This window comes from Camarhynchus parvulus, chromosome 29 (assembly GCF_901933205.1).
Source record: "Camarhynchus parvulus chromosome 29, STF_HiC, whole genome shotgun sequence".
Classification (NCBI taxonomy): Eukaryota; Metazoa; Chordata; class Aves; order Passeriformes; family Thraupidae; genus Camarhynchus; species Camarhynchus parvulus.
In genome coordinates, this window is record NC_044599.1 from 1,848,631 (window position 1) to 1,870,381 (window position 21,751).

Here is a 21,751-nt window from a genome sequence, read left to right on the forward strand (position 1 = left end):
TCATCCCGGTCTGTCCATGTCCCTTTCTCCCATCCCAGGCTCTCCTGTGTCCCTTTTTCCCATCCCAGTCTGTCCATGTCCATGTCCCAGTCTTTCCTGTATCTCTTTCTCCCATCCCAGTCGTCTCCCAATCCCTCCATCCCCTTTCTCCCATCCCAGTCCCTCCATCCCCTTTCTCCCATCCCAGTCCCTCCATCCCCTTTCTCCCATCCCAATCCCTCCATCCCCTTTCTCCCATCCCAGTCCCTCCATCCCCTTTCTCCCATCCCAGTCTCTCCTGTATCCCTTTCTGCCATCCCAGTCTGTCCATGGCCCTTTTTCCCATCCCAGTCTGTCCATCCCCTTTCTCCCATCCTAATCTCTCCTGTATCCCTTTCTCCCATCCCAATCCCTCCATCCCCCTTCTCCCATCCCAATCTGTCCATGTCCCTTTCTCCCATCCCAGTTTCTCCTGGGTTTTTTTTTCTCCCTTTTTCCCATCCCAGTCTCTCCTGTATCCCTTTTTGCCATCCCAGTCTTTCCTGTATCTCTCTCCTCTCCAATCCCCCCATCCTCTTTCCCTCCTTTCTCCCCCATCCCTTGCCCCCTCCCCAGTGCCCCCAGTGACGCTGCCCTCCCTCCCCAGCACATCAACAACGAGCACATCCACGGCGAGAAGAAGGAGTTCGTGTGCCACTGGGCAGCGTGCTCGCGGGAGCAGAGGCCCTTCAAGGCTCAGTATATGCTGGTGGTGCACATGCGGCGCCACACGGGAGAGAAACCTCACAAGTGCACGGTGAGATGCCAAAAAACTCCCCCCAAAATCCTGGCTGGGCTGGGAGAATGAGGGGTGTCTGGGTTTGGAAAGAGAAGTGTGTGTTGAGGAAGGCAGGAGCATCCCCCGAAATGGAGAATGTAAACCCCCTCCCTCTGAATTATTATAAATTTGAAATTAAGGAGCTTTCAGGCAAAAATATGGAGCAGGAATAACAGTTTGTCTTGGTTTGGAAAGACAGGTGCCTGCTAAGGAAGGCAGGAGCCTCCCCTGAAATGGAAAATGTAACCCCCCTCCCTCCAAATTATTATAAATTTTAAATTAAGGGGCTCTCAGGCAAAGATATGGGAGCTGGGGCCCAGGTGGCAGAAGGTGGGTACAGGTGTGGGGCTCATGGAATCCTGGAATGTTTTGGGTTAGAGGCATCTTAAAGTTCATCCCATCCCACCTTCCACTGTCTGAGGCTGCTCCAAGCCCTGTCCAACCAAGCCCTGTCCAACCTGGCCTTGGACACTTCCAGGGATGAGGCAGCCACAGCTTCTCTGTGCCAGGGCCTGCCCACCCTCACAGGGAGGAATTTCCTCCCAAAATCCCACCTAAACCCAGAGTCACATGGCCCTAAAGCTGTCCCATGCTTTGGAATATGTTCCTGAATTTAATCAGGATGGGTGCTGCTGTCAACCCCAGTTTGGGGACCCTCTGAGGGGCTGCCATGGGACAGAAGGAGGTGGCACAACCCCGGTGTGAAGGGCTGTGCCGCGGTGTGAGGGTGGCAGGTGTGATGGGAGGCGAGATGTGTCACATGTGGGCTGTGGGACGTGTCACCACGTGCTCCAAGGCCTGGTGATGGCATGTGACACATCCCACCCTGCTCTGCCGCAGTTTGAGGGCTGCAACAAGGCCTATTCCCGCCTGGAGAACCTCAAGACCCACCTGCGCTCGCACACGGGGGAGAAGCCCTACGTGTGTGAGCACGAGGGGTGCAACAAAGCCTTCTCCAACGCCTCCGACCGCGCCAAGCACCAAAACCGCACCCACTCCAACGAGGTACAGCCCCACCAGGGCTCCCCATGTCCTCCCGGATCATTCCTGTCCTCCGAGAGCTCCTCACACCCCTGGGCATCACCCCAACTCCCTCTTCTCCTGCTTTAAATATCTTCTTCATCACCAGCATTCCTCCCCTTACCCCGCTCCTTCCTTCCTCTGCCATCCTGAGCCCACCGTGCGCCCTCCATGGGGATTCACCCACTTTGATGCCACCCTCAGCTCTCTGCAGAGGGTGGCAAGGGGGGTTTATTTCTGGGGAGGGGGCTGCAGTTGGAGCTGTCTCCCTCCCTCCTCCGTGCAGAAGCCCTACGTGTGCAAGATTCCCGGCTGCACCAAGCGCTACACAGACCCCAGCTCCCTACGCAAACACGTCAAGACCGTGCACGGCCCCGACGCCCACGTCACCAAAAAGCACCGGGGGGACGTGGGGCCGGGCCGGGCACTGCCCACCCCCAGTGCCCCCCTGGATATGAAGCAGGAGAAGGAGGCAAATGGCCCCAGCGAGGCTCGGAAGGACGATGGGAAACTCCTGGTGCCCGAGCTGGCCTTGGTGAGTGAGGAGCTGTGGGGGTGATGGAGGATGGAGGGAGGGTTTGGTAGTGGGGGATCATCCCCAAGGGATAGGACAGGAAAAAACAGCCCCAAGGTGTTCCAGGGGAGGCTTAGGTTGGATATCAGGGACAACTTTGTTGGCGTGCACTGGAATGGGCTGCCCTATGGAGTCACCATTCCTTTTTGGTGAAGTCTCCAAAAAACGCTGGGATGTGGCACTTGGGGATGTGGTTTAGTGGTGAACATGGCAGTGTTGGGTTAATAGTTGGATTCAGTGATCTCAGAGGCTTTTCCAACCTTCATGATGATGCCAAGTGTGTCCAAGTGTGTCCTAACCCAACATGGCAGCGTGTGGTGGGTGTTCACAGGGGTCCCAGGATGAGGGAAGAGATGAGAATCTTGGCTCCATGTTTCAGAAGGCTGATTTTTAATTTTATGGTATATATTATATTAAAATAAAATTATATATTAAAACTTACTAAAAGAATAGAAGAAAGGATTTCATCAGAAAGCTAGCAAGGAATAGAAAGGAATGATGATAAAATCTTGTGACTGACCAGAGAGTCCAAGACAGCTGGACTGTGACTGGCCATTAATTAAAAACAATCAACATGAGACCAATCACAGATGCACCTGTTGCATTGCACAGCAGCAGATAATTATTGTTTACATTTCATTTCTGAGGCCTCTCAGCTTCTCAGGAGAAAAGATCCTAAGGAAAGGATTTTTCATAAAATACATCTGTGACATTAGTGTTGGGTTAATAGTTGGACTCAGTGATCTCAGAGGCTTTTCCAACCTTCGTGGTGATTCCAAGTGTGTCCTGGTGTTGGGATCTCTAGCGTGTCAGAGTGACCCTGAGAAAAGTTTGAAAGTCTCTTTTCCCAGCCTAGCGCTTGAAGAAGGAGTCAGGGCTCTTCATTTCTCGGTCTCAAGGTTGATTATTGTATCTTATCTATAAAAAATTTTCTCCTGTCCTGCCGGGGTCCATCCAGCAGGACAGTTCCAGGCACTCTGCCAGCCCCAGGACGGTGTTACCTCTTTATACTAAAAATATGTGTACAATGTTTACGATTACTTTCCAATACCTATCACCTATGTTAGACAGTGAGTTTCTACTCTAAACCAATCCCAAAGTGCCACCATCGCAGCAGGAGATGGAGGCCAAGAAGAAGAAGGAGAAAGGCTGGACATGCCCAGATTCCCCCATCTTGCCTCCTGAACCCCCATTCTAAAAACCCCAAAATCTACTTTTCCACCCCGTGATAACTTCACTATTATTCTACCTAAACTATTGTGGCTTGCTGATCTTCATCTAAGGTTGGTAATTTACTCCACGGGTCATAATCAAACCCACAGGTGTCTTGGGCTCTGTGCCAGGGCTTCTGAGCCCCATGGAAGGGGTCCTGGCCATCCTGGGTGGCCAGAGGGATGTTCTGGGTTCCCACATCCTGGGTGCTTGACCCTGTTATAAATGATCAAATCGAGAGCCAAACTTATAAGGAAACTTAGCAATGATTTATTAATTTGTCCGCGAGACCGAATTTCGATCGTCAAAAACCACCACAGCCAAGGGCAGCGTCGAGCCCGGGTTCGGCGCTGGGTGAGCACAGATCTGACCTCGGGGTGTCAGAGTCTCTCCCCTGTTCACACGTGCTGCTTTGCGCAGCGAGTCCTTATACAGTTTATTCTGCCCGAGGCAGAGATGACCGAATGTTCTTTGTGTCTTTTCACGTGCAGAACCGGGGCTTTACATGTGCAGAGGTAGACAAAAGTCTGGTCCAGGTGTCTAGATGTTGTCAGAGAACTTCAGGGAAGTCGGTATTCACATGTAGCAGGGTGGCGCTGTTAATCATCCTGGTGGATACAATCTTCGAGGCGATAATCACTCTTGAGTGGTCCTGGCGACCCAGGGAAGCCGGTGATTATCACCCTGGAAGTTTCCATTCTTACATTAAAGAACCCAATGCTATCTCAATGTAGTCCGGGAAGTAGATGAATATGAATAAGACACTGCTCCCGGCCAGGGTGGTCAAAAGACATAGTTTGGATCTTACAATATTTTATACATTAATAGCATGAATTATCTCTATCATACACTACAACCCCCTTGGCCCTGCTCTGGTTCTCCCCAGAAGCCCCAGCCCAGCCCAGGTGGGCAATCCTCGTGCAGCAGCGACCACTCACCCCTGGGCAGCACCACCAACAACGACAGCGGCGTGGAGATGGCAGGAAACGCCGGTGGCAGCTACGAGGACCTGTCCACTCTGGAGGACGTGGTGCCTGGGGAGCCCATGGGCACCTCGGGGCTCATGGCCCTCCACAAACTGGAAAACCTTCGCATCGACAAGCTGAAGCAGCTGAGGAAACCGGCGGCTTCCAAGGGCCTGAACCTGCCACCCATCCATGGAGCTGGTGAGATTGGGGTGCCTCTCCCCCTGGAATGTGGGGCCTGGCCTGTGGGAGGTGTGTGCAGAGATCTGGTTGGCAGCCAGAAGTTTCCACACCTTGCTGGTGTTAGAATGTCTTGGTTTGGAAAGACAGGTGCCTGCTAAGGAAGGCAGGAGCCTCCCCTGAAATGGAGAATGTAAACCCTCCCTACCCCTCTGAATTGCTATAAATTTGAAATTAAGGGGCTCTCAGGCAAAAAATATTGGAGCAGGAAATAACAGTTCTTTAATAGGGAAGAAAAATAAAAGGATAAAATAAACAATGCAGTAACTAGAACAACACTGACCGAGTCAGAACCCAACCTGACACCCTGTGGGTCAGGGTGTTGGTACCAGTCCAATTGGAAATGTGGCTGCAGCCCTCCTGCCGTGCCAGGGGTGGTTCTGTTGGAGCAGGGATCCTGTAGAGAAGGATGTATTCTTCCTCTGAAGATCCAGTGGGAGAAGAGGCGGCTGCTGTTCCTCTGGGGAATCCAGTGGAGAAATCCGTGCTGGTGTCTCAAAAACCTCTGGATTATATCTGGGTAGGAATGTTTGAAATCTCAGATTATATCCAGGTAGGAATGCTTGAAATCTCAGATTGTATCCAGGTAGGAATGTTAGAAATCTCAGATTATATCCAGGTAGGAATATTTGAAATCTCAGATTGTATCCAGGTAGGAATGTTGGAAATCTCAGATTAGATCCAGGTAGGAATGTTTGAAATCTCAGATTCTGTCCGGGTAGGAATGCTTGGCTCCTCCCTCTGGGCTCACATCTCCCAATGGGATGCTGTAGTTCTTATCAGTCATGCAGGGACATTCAATGGCTGTTATCAGCAGATGTCCCCTCCTGAGGGAGGAGTGATTGTGGTCACTCAAAGAGGGAGATAAGGCAAACTGCCCACTTGACAAAGGATAATCTGCCGTACAGATGGTAATGGAATACATCTTGCATTGCAGTTTGGAACGTAGAAATGCACCCCAAAATCTGGGGAAACATTAGAGCCCTGAAGGGGTTCCAAGAGAACTGGAGAGGGATTTTGGACAAGGCCTGGAGGGGCAGGATGAGGGGAATGGCTTCACGTTGGCAAAGAGGCAGGGTTAGGTGGGATATTGGAAGGAGTTCTTCCCTGGGAGGGTGGGCAGGCCCTGGCACAGGGTGCCCAGAGAAGCTGTGGCTGCCCCATCCCTGGAAGCAACCAGGGCCAGGCTGGAGCAACCTGCTCTAGAGGGAATTGTCCCTGCCCATGGGACATGGGTGGTCTTTAGGATCCCTCCCAACCCAAACCTTTCCATGATTTTTCCAACCTAAATAAGCCTCTGCTGTTCTTTTGTGGCCACCTGCCCCCTGTCCCCACCAGCTCTAAGCATGGAAGAGCCACATCCCAGCTCTGGAGGTGGCTCCTGTCCCTGCTCTGACATTGCCACGCTGTGTCCTGGGGTAACTCCTCCTTCTCTGTTGTATTTGTGGGGTTCCCAAAGGAAGGAATGATGAATCTGACTCAATGTTCTCAGAAGGCTAAAAAACTAAACTATATATATATATATGCACTATATATATATATATAAAAACATATATATACACATATATATAGTTTAGTTTTTATAGATCTACATAATATATAATATATATTATATATATTATATATATTATATGTAAATAAATATATTAAAAACTATATATATATATAAACTATGAAACTAAACTATACTAAAGAATACAGAAAGGATACATACAGAAAGCTAAAAAGATAATAATGAAAAACTCGTGGCTCCTTCCAGAGCCTCAACACAGCTTGATCCTGATTGGCTAATAAGTCAAAACAGATTACATGAAACCACGTAAATTTCATGGTTTATGAAATGAACCAATGAAACAATCATTGGTAATTGTTGGTAAACAACGTCCAAAGCAGCAAAACACAGAAGAAGCAAATCAGTTCAATTATTTTTTCCCTTTTTGTCTGAGCCTTCTCATCTTCCCAGGAGGAGAATCCTGGGCAAAGAAGATTTTTCAGAAAACATGACTGTGACAGAAAATTTTTCAGAAAACGTGACTGTGACATTTCTCCCCCGCAGGCCTGCCCGGGGAGGTGCCTCCACCAGCCTCTCACCGCCGCATCGCCGAGCTGTCGGCGGCCGAGCTGGGCCTGGCGGCGCCGGGCGAGCGCCGCAGCAGCGGCACCAGCACCGTCAGCTCTGCCTACACCGTCAGCCGCCGCTCCTCCCTGGTGTCCCCATACCTGTGCCCGAGCAGCGACACCGCAGCGATGCCCAGCGGGCCGTGCCCGGTGGACGGTTACGGTGCCGCCTCTCCGGATGAGTCGCGGCGCTCCGGTGATGCCGGGGGGCTGCCGGGGGTGGGCAGCCTGACCCCGGCACAGCGTTACCGCCTCAAGGCCAAGTACGCTGCAGCCACGGGCGGCCCCCCGCCCACCCCGCTGCCCAGCGTGGAGCAGGTGGCACCAGGTGGGCATGGTGGCACTCCCGGAGGTTACCCCGTGCCTGCTGGGCCTCGCTGCATCGCCAACGGCTTGGTGAGAAGGAACAGCTCCAATGAGAACCCTGGTTATCCAGGCAGCGTGCCCGCTCATCTGGTGTCCCGACACGGTGTGCGACGGGCAAGTGACCCTGCCCAGACGGTGGCCAAGCCTCCAGCCGTGCCCAGGGTGCAGAGGTTTAAGAGTGTGGGGAATGTGAGCATGCCAGGCGCGGGCAGGACAGTGCTGCAGCCTCTGGGTGGGTCTGAGGCCAACCTGCAGCGCCATGGCTTCTCCCCACGCCCCCCCAGCATCACTGAGAACGTCTTCATGGAAAGCATGGGGGGTCCTGGCCCCGAATCCAGCCTGCTGGACATGGAGCAGTACCTGAGTTATCCTGAGGAAAGCTTCCCCTGCCAGGCCACTGGTGTGGAGCTCCAGGGTGGCATCTACGGCACTCACCGGACCATGGTGGGGACACATGGGGACATGGAGGAGGGGCTGCTGCAGCCTGAATTCTCCCTCCCTCAGTGCCAGATGAACCAGCACTTCCCCAGTTTGCCTACTGGGAACAATGGGGCCGTGCCAGAGCCCTGGGATGGACCCCCCCAGGGCACGCTGAGCATGAGCTCCAGGCAAGGTGTGGGCGCTCCCACCATGTCTGGGCCACACTGTCCCCATCAAAACATCGAGTACCCCCACCCCAGCGCCTGCGGGCAGCATCCCAAACTGGTGAGCTCATGCCAGGACCAAGAATTTTCAGGGGGGCATCGGTTTAACCGGCTCCAGATCAAATCCGAGCAGCGATACCCAGCGCCGAGCCCAGCACTCGCTCCCTGCCCCAGCACCAAGCTGGCCGGGCCCTCGGCATCCCCCGCTGCCTTTGGGCACACCATGGACGTGGGGCAGGGTGGGTACCCCCCTGTGGGGCACACACCGGGCGGGTACATGGGCATGGCCAGCCCAGGTGCCCGCAGAGCCCAGACCCCCACCCTGCAGAGCAAAGAGGTGATGGTCCGGAACTACGTGGAGGCGCAGCAGGCGCTGATGTGGGGGGAGCAGCAGCCCCCCTGCAAGGGCGGCGTGGCTGGCGTGGGGCTGGGCAGCGAGCCCGGGCAGTGCCAGGCCGTGCCAGCCCCGCCGCCGTACCTCAGCCCCAGGTACTGCACTTACCAGCCCAAAGCGGATCATCTGCAGAGCCTGGCGGAGCCCCAGCACGTCCTGAGCCCGCCCTGCTTCAACCCCGAGATGATCCCACACCCCCCAGCTGGCCCAAAACCGGCTCACCAAGCCAGCCTGAGCTACCCGAACAGCCTGGCACAGGCAGGGCATGGCTATGACGGGGTGGACACCGGTGCCCGGCGCCTGCCACGCTTGCCCCCCGCCCGCCCCGTGCCCGAGGGACCCGGGCACCTCCCCCTGTACTACCCAGGCCAGGGGGGCAAAGGTGGGCACAAGCTGCTGGGGCAGGGGGCAGCGAGCTGCGGGCACTACGGCCCAGAGGGACTCAAGGGCACCTCCTGTTACTACCTGGACTCTGGGGAGCAGGTGGCCAACAGCCTGGACTCACTGGACCTGGAGAACACGCACCTTGACTTTGCTGCCATTGTGGAGGACGTGGAGACCCCCCCGGCGCTGCCAGGACCCCCCAGCCTGGCCGGGGGGCTCCTGGTGCCCTCGCCTGGGGGTGCCAACATGGCAGTGGGGGACATGAGCTCCATGCTGAGCACGTTGGCAGGGGAGAGCCACTTCCTCAACTCGCTGTCCTAACGGGGGGCACCTGCCCTCAGGTGGGGCCAGGGGGGTCCCAGCGTGGTGGGCAGGGCTGGGAATCCTCCTCATACCCACGTTTGTGCCTGGGGGGAAGCGGGGAACACCCCTGGAGCCCCCCCTTGGAGTCACCCTCGTTCAGGAGGGGTCCAGGACACAGCCCCAACCCTCCAGGTGACCTCTGGGGTGGGGAACTGGTTTTACTGGGCCCTTATTGGGGTGTCCCCACTCGGGATGAGCCCCCCCTCCCTCACCAGCGCAGCCTTAACGCCGAAACCAAAGAGCCCCCGCCCCATGGGCCGTCCCAGTGCTCCCAGTGCCCCCCGCCCCAAATCCCAGTCTGTCAGGACTGCAAGCGCCCCCAGCCCTGCTCCAGAGGGGCAATTCCCCAGAGGTGGGGCGGGGTGGTGCCTGTACATAGTGTTCATACCTGTCTGTCTGTCTGTCTGTCCCCCTGAAGCTCCTTTCTGTGAGAGCACCAGCAGCGCCACCCCCTCCCCTCATTAAACCCTTTCTCAGGGGACTGTGACTGTGTGATTGTCACCTCTGCCAGGTGTTTGTCACCCCTGCCAGGGGCTCCCTGATCTCGTCCTTGGTCCCCTGTGACCAAAACCACCCGGCAGCCCCTTCACCACCCTCGGGCAGGGATCCCGAGTTGGTGTTGCCGTCACCCAGATTGCAATTAGCGCTTCAAATAATGCAAACGGCCTAAAAATGATGCTGTTAGTTATGCAAAAAAATGGGTTAAAATAATTCCATTTTCATGCGAAAAAATGAGCTAAGGTAACGTAATTAGTAGTGGGGGAAAAAAGGTTAAAATAATGCGATTTTATATTATTTTGTTCGTGTAATTAATGGTGCAAAGATTGCATAAAGTAATGCAATTAATTGTGCCAAAATTTCATGAAATTATGCAGTTTGTATGATTTGCTATAACACAATAATGCAAAAAAGTACTTAACACAATTGGCGATGCAAAAAATACTTAAAATGCAATAATGCAGCATTGACTGAAAATAAGGCAATTATGTGTGCAAGATTTGTTTAAATAACGCAGTTGTGCATAATTTGCTTAAAATAATTCAATCAGTGGTGCAAAAAATGCTGAAAATAATGAAATAGTGCAAAAATTTCCTTAAAATAGCAAAGCGAATAAGCAAATCTTTCATTAACGCAATTTTGCATAATTTCTTTGAACTCAATCATGCAAAAAAAAAACCCTTAACGCAATTATAGAAATCAGGGAGCTTCCCCGCGCACCCAGAGCCTTGTGACGCTGTAATTAACCCGTAATTAACACGCAATTAACGCGGAATTAACCCGCGGCAGCGATGGGGCCGGGCCGGTGGCGCCCTCTGGCGGTCGCGGTGGGGAACGAGCGCGGCGGTGCCCGGGCCCGGTCCGGCGATGCTCCGGGAGCACCGGGCGGAGACTCCGTGGGTCTGGAGCGGGTACCGGGCGTGTCCCTTGGTCCTCTGGAAGTCGCGGGGTCCCGGGAAGGAGCGGGACCCCCGAGGATTCAGAGTTTCAGGGGATTGAGGCTCCTTCCACGAGGCGGTGACACCACAGGGGACAGCACTTCAATGTCACCAAGCCCGGTGTAACCGGTGCTTGTTGCAGCAACGGGAGGGGAGGTGAGACCCCCAGAATGGCAGTCGTGGCATGGAGAGGGACCCCGGGGAGACAGATGCCCCCTCAGGCGGGCGCTGGGTCCCTTTCTGTCCCCATGACCGTGACAACACAGGAGACAGCGGAGCCGCCAACCCCGGGGCAGCCGGTGCTTGTTGCAGTGACAGGAGGGGAGGTGAGACCCCCAGAATGGCACTCGTGGCATGGAGAGGGGCCCTGGGGACGCAGACCCCCCTCAGCCGGGCGCTGCTTCCTTTCTGTCCCACTCCCCGTGACAGTGACACCAGAGGGGACAGCGCTTCAATGTCACCAGAGCCACCAACCCCGGGGCAGGCGGTGCTTGTTGCAGCAACGGGAGGGGAAGCGAGACCCCCAAAGTGGCAGTCGTGGCATGAAGAGGGGCTCTGGGACAGAATGGGACCCCGGGGACACAGGATCCCCCCTCAGGTGGGCGCTGCTTCCCTTTCTGTCCCACTCCCCGTGACAGTGACAGCGCTTGGATGTCACCGGACCTGCCAGCCCCGGGGACAGCAGTGCCAGCTGTGGTGGCATGAAGGAGAAGCGGGGACCGTCTCGGCCCCAGGGCAGCGTGGGGAACACTCGATATTAAATACAGCTGGGGTTGTGGTTGGGAGAGTAATAAATAGGCAATAAATAGCGATAAATAGTGGGGGGACAAGGCACAGGGACACACTGCGAAGGCACAGGGACACACCACGGCGTTGTCCCGTGGTGCTGACAGCAGGAATAGCAATTGGGGCATTCCCAGCCCCCCTGCTCTGCTCCTGCCCCACACAGGACGCAGCAGGGTCTGGCAAAACCCCCCCGTGGGCTCGGGGCCATCGCAGCCGCTCCTCTTTGTCACTTCCCCGCTCGCTCCTTGTGCGACTCCGTCACCACTTGCTGCAAGAGGAGAATTTGGGGATCAGTCCCATGGCAGGGTTGGGCCTCCCAGGCAGGGCACCCCCAGTTCTCACCTGCCCATCCCGTGTCTCGATGGTTTTGATGAGCACCATCCTCCGGGCCGGGCTCTCTGCAGGCTGAGGCTCCAGCACTGGGCACAGAGGGACCATCAGCACCCAGACACCCTGGGCAGGAGCACAGGGAGCCACCCACACCCACCCAGGGCCTTAACCCCCAAGAAAAGACCCCCAGACATTGAGGGAGACCCCCAGCTTGTGGCTCACCTGAGCTCCTCATGCTGAAGGAGGTGGTGGGGTGCAGAGGGATGGTGATCCTGGGGGGGAGAGGAGGATGAGGAGGGGCTGGGACTTCTGGGGATTGCCAGGGACCCTTCCACACCCTCCAATCTGTGACCCACACCCCAGCTCAGCTGGGGCCCTGGGCTGGGGGCTGTGCCCATGGGCTGCCAGGCTGGGGGCTGTGCCCATGGGCTGGGGGCTGTGCCCATGGGCTGCCAGGCTGGCACCCTCGGGAGCACAGCTGGAGGCAGCTCCCCCACCATCCCCTGGCCTTGCTTTTATCTCAGCTCCCATGGGAACCTCTTGTTTTCCTGTGGGAACAAGGCCTGGAGCTGCCTCCTCCCGGGAAAATGCCACAATAACCGGGATGACTCAACACAGGGGACATCCCCCCGGGCAATGGGGACACTCCGCAGCTCTCACCGGCTCTCCTCGCCCTCCAGCAGCTTTCTGTACGTGGCAATCTCGATGTCCAGGGCCATCTTGACGTTCAGCAGGTCCTGGTACTCGCGCAGGTGCCGTGCCATCTCCTCCTTCATCTGCTGGATCTCCTGCTCCAGCCTCCCCACCACATCCTGGTAGTTCCCGATCTCCTCGCCGAACTCATCCTCCATCTCCCGCATCTGCCGCTGCAGCGCCTCGTTCTGCAGGGACGGAAAGGGCTGCAAAGGGCCGCGGTGGGGTCTGGTTTTTGCACGCCCCCGAACGCTCCCGGGCTCTCACCACGCCCTTCAGCCCGTCCACCTCGCAGGTCAGGCTCTGGATCTGCCGGCGGGACTCGTTCATCTCCTGCTTGGCCAGCCGCAGCGCCTCGTGGTTGCGGTTTGCTGCATCCGAGAGATCGGCAAACTGCACGGGCAGGGCGAGTCAGGGCTCTGGGAGGGCTCAGCCGCTCCTAAATCCCTCCCCAGCCCCGGGTACCTTTGATTTGTACCATTCCTCGGCTTCCTGCAGGTTTTTGACCGCGATGCTCTCGTACTGGGTGCGGATCTCCCGCAGCGCTGCCGTCAGCTCCGGCTTGCACACCTCCGCCTCGGGCAGCCCCGCCGGGCTCGGGCCGCTCACCTCCAGGTCCCGCAGCTCCTGCGGGGGCACCGGAGCATCACAAGGACCTGATCTGCACCCCCCTGCCCGCCCCATCCCGCCCCGGCCCCACCTCCTCGTGCAGTTTCTTGAGGAAGCCGATCTCGTCCATCAGCAGCTCCACCTTGCGCTCCAGCTCCAGGCGGGACAGCGTGGCGTGGTCCACGTCCTGTGGGAGAGGCTGGGATGAGCTGCAGGGCAGCGTGGAGGGGTTGAGATGATCCCAGAGCCCCACCCCGGGGTGGTGGTGGTGGTGATGGGCACAGGCTCAGCCTCCCAAACCCCGGTTTTGCGCAGGGCTGATCCAGCATCACCCCAAACTCCAGCTGGAGACACCCAAAAGCTGATGATGGAGGTGTGGAGGGACCAGGCTGGGGCTGCCAGTGTGCTCAGCCCTGGGGGTACCACGGACACAGCGGGTGCTCAGCTCTGGGGGTCCCATCCTGGCCCCCCTGCACTGCTCGGTGCCATTCATGCACCAGCACCTCCCACGAGCCCAGAATTGGGGTTTTCCCAGGGTTATTCCCGGTGCCCACCATTCCCAGTCCCCTCCAGCCACGAATCACTGGTGGTGCGTGGGGACACGGGCCCACCAGTCCCCTCACCTTGCGGAACAGCACCAGGCTCTTCTCGGCATCCTCACGCTTCTGCGTTTCGTCCTCCAGCCTGGGGACAGCAAGGGATGAGGGGGAGGTGGGGACAGGGGTGCAGACCCCTCCTCCTGTTGCGCACACAGCGGCGGTGAACGGGGATGGAGCGGCCCCCAGCGCTCGCAGCAATCCCCTCCCAGTGTCCCCACCCTTGTCCTGCCCCCTCCCAGTGCCCCGCCCTTCCGCAGAGGCCACATCTCCCAGTGCCTCCCAGCGCCCTCCGTGCATCCCGGGTGCCTTTCCCAGTATCCCTTCCCAGGGGTCGCCTTCCCCTTCCCTGATTCCCCCGTCCCCATCCCGCTGCATCCTCAGCTCCCCATCCTGGTGCGAAGTCTCATCCCATCACATTCCTCATGCCAGTCCCTCTCTGGCACATTCCCCAGTCTCCATCCCATGCATAACTCATCCTGCCACACCCCCGGTTCCCACTGCAGTTCATCCCTCATCCAAATTCATCCCTCATCCAAATTCATCCCTCATACCGGTTCATCCCTCATCCCAGTCCATCCCAGTTCATCCCCCATCCCGGTTCATCCCCCATCCCTGTTCATCCCTCATCCTGGTCCATCCCAGTCCATCCCAGTTCATCCCCCATCCCAGTTCATCCTTCATCCCAGTGCATCTCTCATTCCGGTCCATCTCTCATCCCAGTCCATCCCAGTCCATCCCAGTCCATCCCAGTCCATCCCCTGGTCCCCAGCACATCCTCCACTCCCCATCCCTCACCCCGACCCATCCTCTCTCCCCATCCCGCTGCCCCCCCCGGCCCCTCCGCCGTCCCACCGCTGCCTCAGTGCCGCCAGGTCTGTGGCGAGCCCGTCCCGCTCCGCCTGGAGCCGGTCCCGCTCGCGGCCGAGGCGCTGCAGCCGCTCCCGCAGCCCCCGCAGCTCCCCCTGCACCAGCCCGGTGCGGGGCCCGGTGGCGGCGGTGGCGCGGCCCAGGGCGGCGCGGAGGGTCCCGTTCTGCCGTTCCAGCGCCCGCACCCGCTCCAGGAAAGCGGCGAAACGATCGTTCAGCGCCGCCAGCTCCTCCCGTTCCGCTCCCCGCGCTGCCGCCGCCGCCGCCAACCGCTCCGGGGCCACGGTGAGCGGCGGCATCCCGGGGTCGCGGTCACGGCGGCTCATGGTGGCACCGGGAGGGCGCTGGCTGCCGGTAGCGGCCGTTTATAGCGGACGGCGGCTCCGCCCCGCCGGGGGGACCCGGGGCTACGGGACACAGAGAGAGGGGAGGGGTCTCCCGGCCGGAGGGAGGATCGGGGGCTGCGGATGTTCCCCTCGAGGGGGCGCGGAAAGGGGCTGGGGGTGGTCGGGGATGCCCCTCGGGATGAGGGACGGGGGCTGCAGAATGTGGGGATGCAGGAATTCCCTTTAAGGGGGGTTCGGGGATCCCCAAGGGATGAGGGGCGGGGGCTGCCAGAAATCCCCTTCAGGAGGGCTCGGGGACCCCCAAGAGATGAGCAGCAGGGGCTGCAGGATGTGGGGCTGCAGGAATTCCCATTCAGGGGGGCTCGGGGATCCCCTCGGGATGAGGGGTGGGGGCTGCCAGAATTCCCCTTCAGGGGGGCTCGGGGACCCCCAGGGGCTGCAAGGCGAGGGGCTGGGGAGGTGCAGGCAGCGGAATCAGCAGCACCAGGGGAAAGGGGGAGAGGATCCGAGGGAGACACAGGAACCCCTCCCCCCCCCGGCTCGGTCAGAAGGAGAGAGACGCTTTGGGGGCCCCCCCACGTAACCTGGGGGTACAAACCCCCAGCTGGGATGCAGAGCACCCCTTGAGCTGGGTCCCATTCTTCTCGGGGTACTCAGCATCCAGGGAGGGGGTGCCCCTCTCAGCCACCCCCCTCCCTTTCTGTCGGGGCCGCCGTGACTCGGCTCTGCGGGCGCTGCCATGCGCGGGGCAGCGCTGGACACCGGGCTCTGCAACCCCCCCCGATCCCCCCCTTTCCGGGCAGCCAGGGCGGCACTGACGGGAAGGAGTCGCTGCCCTGCCCAGAGGCTCCTCCTGGGGAGGGTCCCCCCCGCCCAGACCCCCTCCCAGCTCTGCAGAGAGCCGCACCGAGAATGGCTCCGTGCCAGCAGCAGCATGACACCACGTCCAGCCCGTCTGCACCAGGCTCTGGGCAGGACACTGGGGGCTCTCAGGGGTCACTTGGGAGGCCCCCAGGACCAGCAGAACACTGAGGAGGAGATGAGCCCCCCACCACTGCCAGCTCATAGCACAGGAGCCAGGCGGGGACCCCAACCCCACAGAACCCCCCAGGCTCTCCCAGCACATCCCCTGTGCCAGCTGGCAGCAGGGCCTGGCAGCCAGCCCAGCTGAGGCCCCCCCTCCCCTGGGATGTCCCCCCAGGTCACCACAAGGCGGATTGTCCCAGCACAATGAAGAGGCAGCACTGGAGAGAGGCATTTTAATGAACAGCACCACAGTGTTGAGACAAGGCGCTTCTATTCCTCTCCTTCCTCGTCGCCCTCCATGCTGTCGGCTCCCACCTCCTCATAATCCTTCTCCAGGGCTGCCATATCCTCACGGGCCTCCGAGAACTCGCCCTCCTCCATGCCCTCCCCCACGTACCAGTGCACAAAGGCCCTCTTGGCGTACATCAGGTCAAACTTGTGGTCCAGGCGGGCCCAGGCCTCGGCGATGGCCGTGGTGTTGCTCAGCATGCACACAGCCCTCTGCACCTTGGCCAGGTCGCCCCGGGCACCACCGTGGGTGGTTGGTAGTTGATGCCCACCTTGAAACCAGTGGGGCACCAGTCCACAAACTGGATGGTGCGCTTGGTCTTGATGGTGGCGATGGCGGCGTTGACATCCTTGGGCACCACGTCCCCGCGGTACAGCAGGCAGCACGCCATGTACTTGCCGTGCCGAGGGTCACACTTGACCATCTGGTTGGCCGGCTCAAAGCAGGCGTTGGTGATCTCAGCCACGGTCAGCTGCTCGTGATAAGCCTTCTCAGCAGAGATAACCGGGGCATAGGTGGCCAGAGGGAAGTGGATGCGGGGGTAGGGCACCAGGTTGGTCTGGAATTCTGTCAGGTCGACGTTCAGGGCTCCATCGAAGCGCAGAGAGGCCGTGATGGACGACACGATCTGGCTGATGAGGCGGTTCAGGTTGGTGTAGGTTGGGCGCTCGATGTCCAGGTTGCGGCGGCAGATGTCGTAGATGGCCTCGTTGTCCACCATGAAGGCGCAGTCGGAGTGCTCCAGGGTGGTGTGGGTGGTCAGGATGGAGTTGTAGGGCTCCACCACAGCTGTGGACACCTGCGGGGCTGGGTAGATGGAGAACTCCAGCTTGGACTTCTTGCCGTAGTCGACAGAGAGGCGCTCCATGAGCAGGGAGGTGAAGCCAGAGCCGGTGCCACCGCCAAAGCTGTGGAACACCAGGAAGCCCTGCAGCCCTGTGCACTGGTCAGCCTGCCAGGTGGGAAGGGGAAAACAAGACCAAACTGTCAGGAATTCTGGACTTAATTTTGTTACTGACTTGCTCTGGAAGGAAAATATTTGTCCCAGGATCTCAGGACCTTCCCACCAGGTCCAGGGGAAGGGACCCCGTCCTGCAGGGACTGGGGACACTCAGTACAGACAAGGAGAGTCATGTTCACTCCAGGCAGAAGTTGCTCTTCTCTTTGCCCTCATGAGGACATTCTTAGGGTGTTCCAGCACCATGGCAGGAACCACCAGGATGGTGGACAAGGTGTCCCTGACCTTGCATGTCGGACACTGACTCATGGTGGATCCCCCAGCTCTTGGGAGACACCCCAGCAGGCTCTGGAAGTCAACCACAGCTTCACCCCCTGTTTTTCCAAGAAGGTGCAGCAGGAACAGGCTCTGATCCCACAGGAGCCCACGGGGCAGCCAGCTCAGCCTTTGATGTGCCAGGAGCTCCCCGAGCGGAGCCGCTGGCGCGGCAGGTCCGGCCACCCCGGCGCCAGCCCCAGTGTGGGAACCAGAGGTTCAAAGAGCTTGGGCAGCCACACCAGTCAAACCAGTGGTGCACCAGCACCCAAACCATCTCTCCTGCCCCCCCTGCCCCGGCCATGGGGCTTCACAACCTCCTCCCCTTGGCAAGGCTTAGCACTGGGCAAGGATAGGGCCAGCAGGTCCCTCTTGGGACAGCCCCACTCTCCACCCTAAAGTGCTGAGAAGGACCTGCCCAGGCACACCTGGAGCTTCCCCTGTCCCCACATCCACCACAGGGATGGACCAAGCTCAGTGCTAGCTGGGTTGCAGAGCACTGAGTAAAGGGATTCAGCTCAAGGGGAAGGCAACGGGCTGATCCTGATCACTTAGAGCATCCAGACCCCACAGGGAGCCAGGATGTGCTGCAGGCTGGGACACGACTCACAACAAATCCATCCAGATCCTGGAGGCACAACAGGGGTCATGCAGCTCCCATCAGGAAGGCAGGAGATCCCTCCTGGCACAACCCAGGGCTGATCCCTCCTGGCACAACTCTCTGCCCCAAAGTGCTGATGGGCTGAGAAGGACCTGCCCAGGCACACCTGGAGCTTCCCTTTGTCCCCACATCCCCCGCAGGGATGAACCAAGCTCAGGTTGCACATCCTGTCCTCGTGGGGTTGCAGAGCCAGAGTAAAGGGATTCAGCTCAAGGGGAAGGCAAGGGGCTGATCCTGATCACTTAGAGCATCCAGACCCCATAGGGAGCCAGGACACATGACTCAAAACAAATCCATCCAGATCCTGAAGGCATGACAGGGCTGATCCCTCCTGGCACAACTCTCTGCCCCAAAGTGCTGATGGGCTGAGAAGGACCTGCCCAGGCACACCTGGAGCTTCCCTTTGTCCCCACATCCCCCGCAGGGACGAACCCACCCCACGAGACCCCCCAAGTGCCGCTCACCAGCTTGCGGATGCGGTCGAGCACCAGGTCGATGATCTCCTTGCCGATGGTGTAGTGCCCGCGCGCGTAGTTGTTGGCCGCATCCTCCTTGCCCGTGATCAGCTGCTCGGGGTGGAAGAGCTGCCGGTACGTGCCCGGCGCGCACCTCGTCTGCGGGGACAGCCCCGGGCCCCGTTAGCAGCCAGCGCCCGCCGCCAGCGCCCCCGCCCGCCGCCCGCCCCCCGCGCTCACCGATCACCGTGGGCTCCAGGTCCACGAACACGGCCCGGGGCACGTGCTTGCCGGCGCCCGTCTCGCTGAAGAAGGTGTTGAAGGAGTCGTCCCCCCCGCCGATGGTCTTGTCGCTGGGCATCTGCCCGTCGGGCTGGATGCCGTGCTCCAGGCAGTACAGCTCCCAGCACGCATTGCCGATCTGCACGCCCGCTTGGCCCACGTGGATGGAGATGCACTCGCGCTGTGGGGCACACGCCACTGGGTCACCTCCTCTGTCCCCCCCCCAGCATCCACTGAGCTGGGAAAGGTCCCTCCTCAAGGCTGGATGGGGGCAGATCCTGCTCGGATCCACCCGCTGTGCTCAGCTCTGGTGGTGCCATCCTGCTCCCTCTCCCCAGGAGCTGAGACCCTGCACCAGTTGGTGCCCTTCACCCTACACACCCCACAGAGCCAGGAATTGGGGTTCCTCAGGGTTATTGCTGCTCCCCCACTATTCCCGGTCTCCTATGGGGACAGGGACACTTAACCCCCCTCTGCAGGGACAGGGACACCCCCATATCCCAGGGAACGTCTCTCCTCCAGTGCAGAGTGTGCTCAGCTCCGAGGGTCCCATCCTGCCCCTCCCGGGAGCTGCAACCCTGCCCTTGGGGGATGAAGAGATCGATCTCACAGGGGCTCAAGCTCAGCTCCCCCAAACCCCACCTGTGCAGGGCTGACCCAGCATCACCCCAAACTCCAGCTGGAGACACCCAGGAGCTTTGGAGGGAGGTGTGGAGGAACCAGACTGGGGCTGCCAGTGTGCTCAGCCCTGGGGGTACCAGGGACACAGCGGGTGCTCAGCTCTGGGGGTCCCATCCTGGCCCCCCAGCGAGATGAGACCCTGCACTTATCCGTGCCGTTCATGCACCAGCACCTCCCACGAGTCCAGAACTGGGATTATTTCCAGTCCCCACCATTCCCAGTCCCCTCCAGCCATGGATCACACAGGGACAGTGACAGGGACACTTCAGCCCCTTCCCCAGGGGGCTGCTCATCAGTTGGGGGGTGGTCTTGGACCCCACGGAACTTGGAGCTGCTCCCTCCTCCAGCAGCCCTTGCACAACCCCGGCCTGTCCCGGTTCCTGAACAGCCAGCTCCACCCGGGCCAGACCAAACTCCGGTGACCGGGAGGACTTTCCCCGTGCCAGCCGCTCCTGCTTGTGCCCGGGCCACGCTGGAATCTGCCCCCCCCACGCCGTGACTCACACCCACGCGTGTCCCGGCGAACAGAGCTACGAGAGGGTGGCACAGGGGTGCCCCCAAACCCCCTCTCGGCCTGCTCCTCTCCTGTGGGGACGAGTTTAGTCCCCGCGTGGGAGCCCAGGACACGCAGGGCCACTCGGCGTGTCCCCACGCATTTAGCAGGGAATCGGGGTGGGTGGAAGCCCCCCGGGCAGCGACCGCCGGCTCCGTGGGACACACGCACCCCCAGCTCAGCTCCTGCCCAGCACGAGCCAGAACTCGGCAGCCCCACGAGGCGTCCGGAACACTCGCGGAGCTCCCAACGCCTCCGGAGCTCAGCCCCACGTGCTGCAGGGGACATGGGGGGGGCCCAGCACTCAGCCACTACTCAGCCCCCCCACTGCTCGGGGGGTCCCGCACTCCTCGGGGGTCCCACCCCGCACGGAGCCCCTCCAGGACCCCCGCACGCCCCCAACCCTCACCATGGCCGCTCGCTGCCCGAACCGTTACGGAGCCGTCGAGGAGGGAGGCGGGGGTTGCCCCGTAGGGCCCCCGAGTTTAACCCCAGGGGGCGGGGCCACAGAGGGGGCGGGGTCAAGGGGAGGAGCCAATGGGAGTTCGCCCCGCCCCTCCGACCACGCGGCGCTCTGGACACGCCCCCTCCGCCCCGCCTCGATTCTGATTGGCCGGTTCGAATGCTGGCGAGATGGGTGGGTGGTGACGTCAGCGGAGCGGAATGCGGTGGGCGGGAGGCAGGGAAGGGGCGTGGCCTAACGTGGAAATGGGCGTGGCTATGGGCCGTGAAGGGGGCGGGGACAGCGGGGCGGAGAATTGGGGGTCCCGAGGGCTGGGAGGGGGCGCTGGGCGGGCAGACAGGAGGGAATTGGGGGGGTCAGAGGGGTCGGAAGGCGTTAGGGCCGGCGGAATATTGGAGTGGGGGGCTTTAGGGGCGGGGGGCTTTAGGGGATGCTTTAGAGGTGCTTTAGAGGGGGGCTTTAGGGGGTGCTTTAGGGGCGGGGGGCTTTGCGGTATTGGGGCGGTGGGCTCAGTCGGCGGCAGGATGGGTCCCTGAAGCCCCCCACCGCAGCCTCAGGGAGCTCCACAGCCCCGCCTGGGTTGGAGACCTCGGGGGTCCCAAATCCCCCCCACGCCCCCCATCCCCATCCCGGTGCCGTTCCCGTGGGAAGCCCCGCGGGCTCCCGTCGCGCCGGCTCCTGTGCCCGCCGCCGCCTCCGCCCTGCTCGCTGCCAGCCCCGGGGCTGCTCCCGGGGGAACCCACGCGGGGCCGGTCCTGTGGGGCAGGACGGACGGGGCCGGGGGAACATCTCACACCCACCCCCGGGGTGCAGCGCCCTGTCCCAGCCCGCCTCCCTCGCTCTGGGGCGGTTTGAAGCGGGTAAGGATTGGTGTTCTAAAGGCCACACAGGGGTTTGGGACACCGTGGGGACATTGGGGTTGGCCCCGAGACGGAATTACAGACCCCACACCCCGCAAGTCCCGCCAATCCCTGGGTCCCCCTCACAGCCTGGGCACCTCAGTGTCCCCTCCCAGCCTCAGTGTCCCCCCCAGTCACTCCCAGTGTCCCCTCCCAGCTCGGGCACCTCAGTGTCCCTCCCCTCCCCGAGTCTCCGGTGTCCCCCCCTCTCCCTGGGCACATCCCCGGAGCTGCCACACACCCAGGGCCGGGGTGCCCGTTGTGTCCCCCCACCCGTGATCCCCCGGTGCCACCGGAGCCCTCCGAGCACACCCCCGGCCCCCCCCCGCCGGTTCCGGTGCCCTGCTGGGGCTCAGGGGGTGCTTTAGGGGAACCCCTCCGAGAGCGGGGTCTCTCCCAGCTCGCCCCCACCCCTCCGCCGCCCCG

At 60.1% G+C, this 21,751-nt stretch overlaps 2 protein-coding genes and 1 pseudogene across 4 annotated transcripts in view; 1 reads left to right on the plus strand and 2 right to left on the minus strand.

Moving 5' to 3' along the window:
* GLI1 (GLI family zinc finger 1) overlaps nucleotides 1–9,570 on the plus strand; it is a 28,372-nt gene extending 18,802 nt beyond the window's left edge. For both annotated transcript variants that reach the window (XM_030967038.1, XM_030967040.1), the window contains exons 8-12: nucleotides 626–775; nucleotides 1,637–1,801; nucleotides 2,103–2,351; nucleotides 4,489–4,768; nucleotides 6,864–9,570. In XM_030967038.1, coding sequence (XP_030822898.1) covers nucleotides 626–775; nucleotides 1,637–1,801; nucleotides 2,103–2,351; nucleotides 4,489–4,768; nucleotides 6,864–9,034 — 3,015 coding nt within the window. In that variant the 3' untranslated portion in view covers nucleotides 9,035–9,570. The remainder of the gene's footprint in view (nucleotides 1–625; nucleotides 776–1,636; nucleotides 1,802–2,102; nucleotides 2,352–4,488; nucleotides 4,769–6,863) is intronic.
* Nucleotides 9,571–9,930: 360 nt separating this feature from the next.
* PRPH (peripherin) lies at nucleotides 9,931–14,748 on the minus strand. The gene is made up of 9 exons (XM_030967062.1): nucleotides 14,382–14,748; nucleotides 13,554–13,614; nucleotides 13,022–13,117; nucleotides 12,787–12,948; nucleotides 12,589–12,714; nucleotides 12,289–12,509; nucleotides 11,851–11,900; nucleotides 11,641–11,717; nucleotides 9,931–11,566 (listed from the first exon to the last, which is right to left on the minus strand). Exons 1-9 carry the CDS (start codon nucleotides 14,720–14,722, stop codon nucleotides 11,525–11,527), a joined length of 1,176 nt encoding a protein of 391 aa, XP_030822922.1. The 5' UTR covers nucleotides 14,723–14,748; the 3' UTR covers nucleotides 9,931–11,524.
* A 1,240-nt stretch (nucleotides 14,749–15,988) lies between these two features.
* Nucleotides 15,989–20,483, minus strand: LOC115914524 (annotated as a pseudogene). Its single transcript, XR_004061430.1, has 4 exons — nucleotides 20,373–20,483; nucleotides 18,684–18,910; nucleotides 18,457–18,601; nucleotides 15,989–17,010 (listed from the first exon to the last, which is right to left on the minus strand). The product of XR_004061430.1 is annotated as a tubulin alpha-1C chain-like (transcript).
* Between the last annotated feature and the right edge of the window lie 1,268 nt (nucleotides 20,484–21,751).

Bases quoted from the DNA above. Each gene is read 5' to 3' on its own strand.
- PRPH (XM_030967062.1), bottom strand. From the start codon at position 14,722: ATGAGCCGCCGTGACCGCGACCCCGGGATGCCGCCGCTCACCGTGGCC. The intron at 12,510-12,588 runs GTGAGAGCCCGG...CCGTCCCTGCAG, and splicing joins TGGACGGGCTGAAGGGCGTG to AACGAGGCGCTGCAGCGGCA. The intron at 11,901-12,288 runs GTGAGAGCTGCG...TCTCCCCCCCAG, and splicing joins CTGGAGGGCGAGGAGAGCCG to GATCACCATCCCTCTGCACC.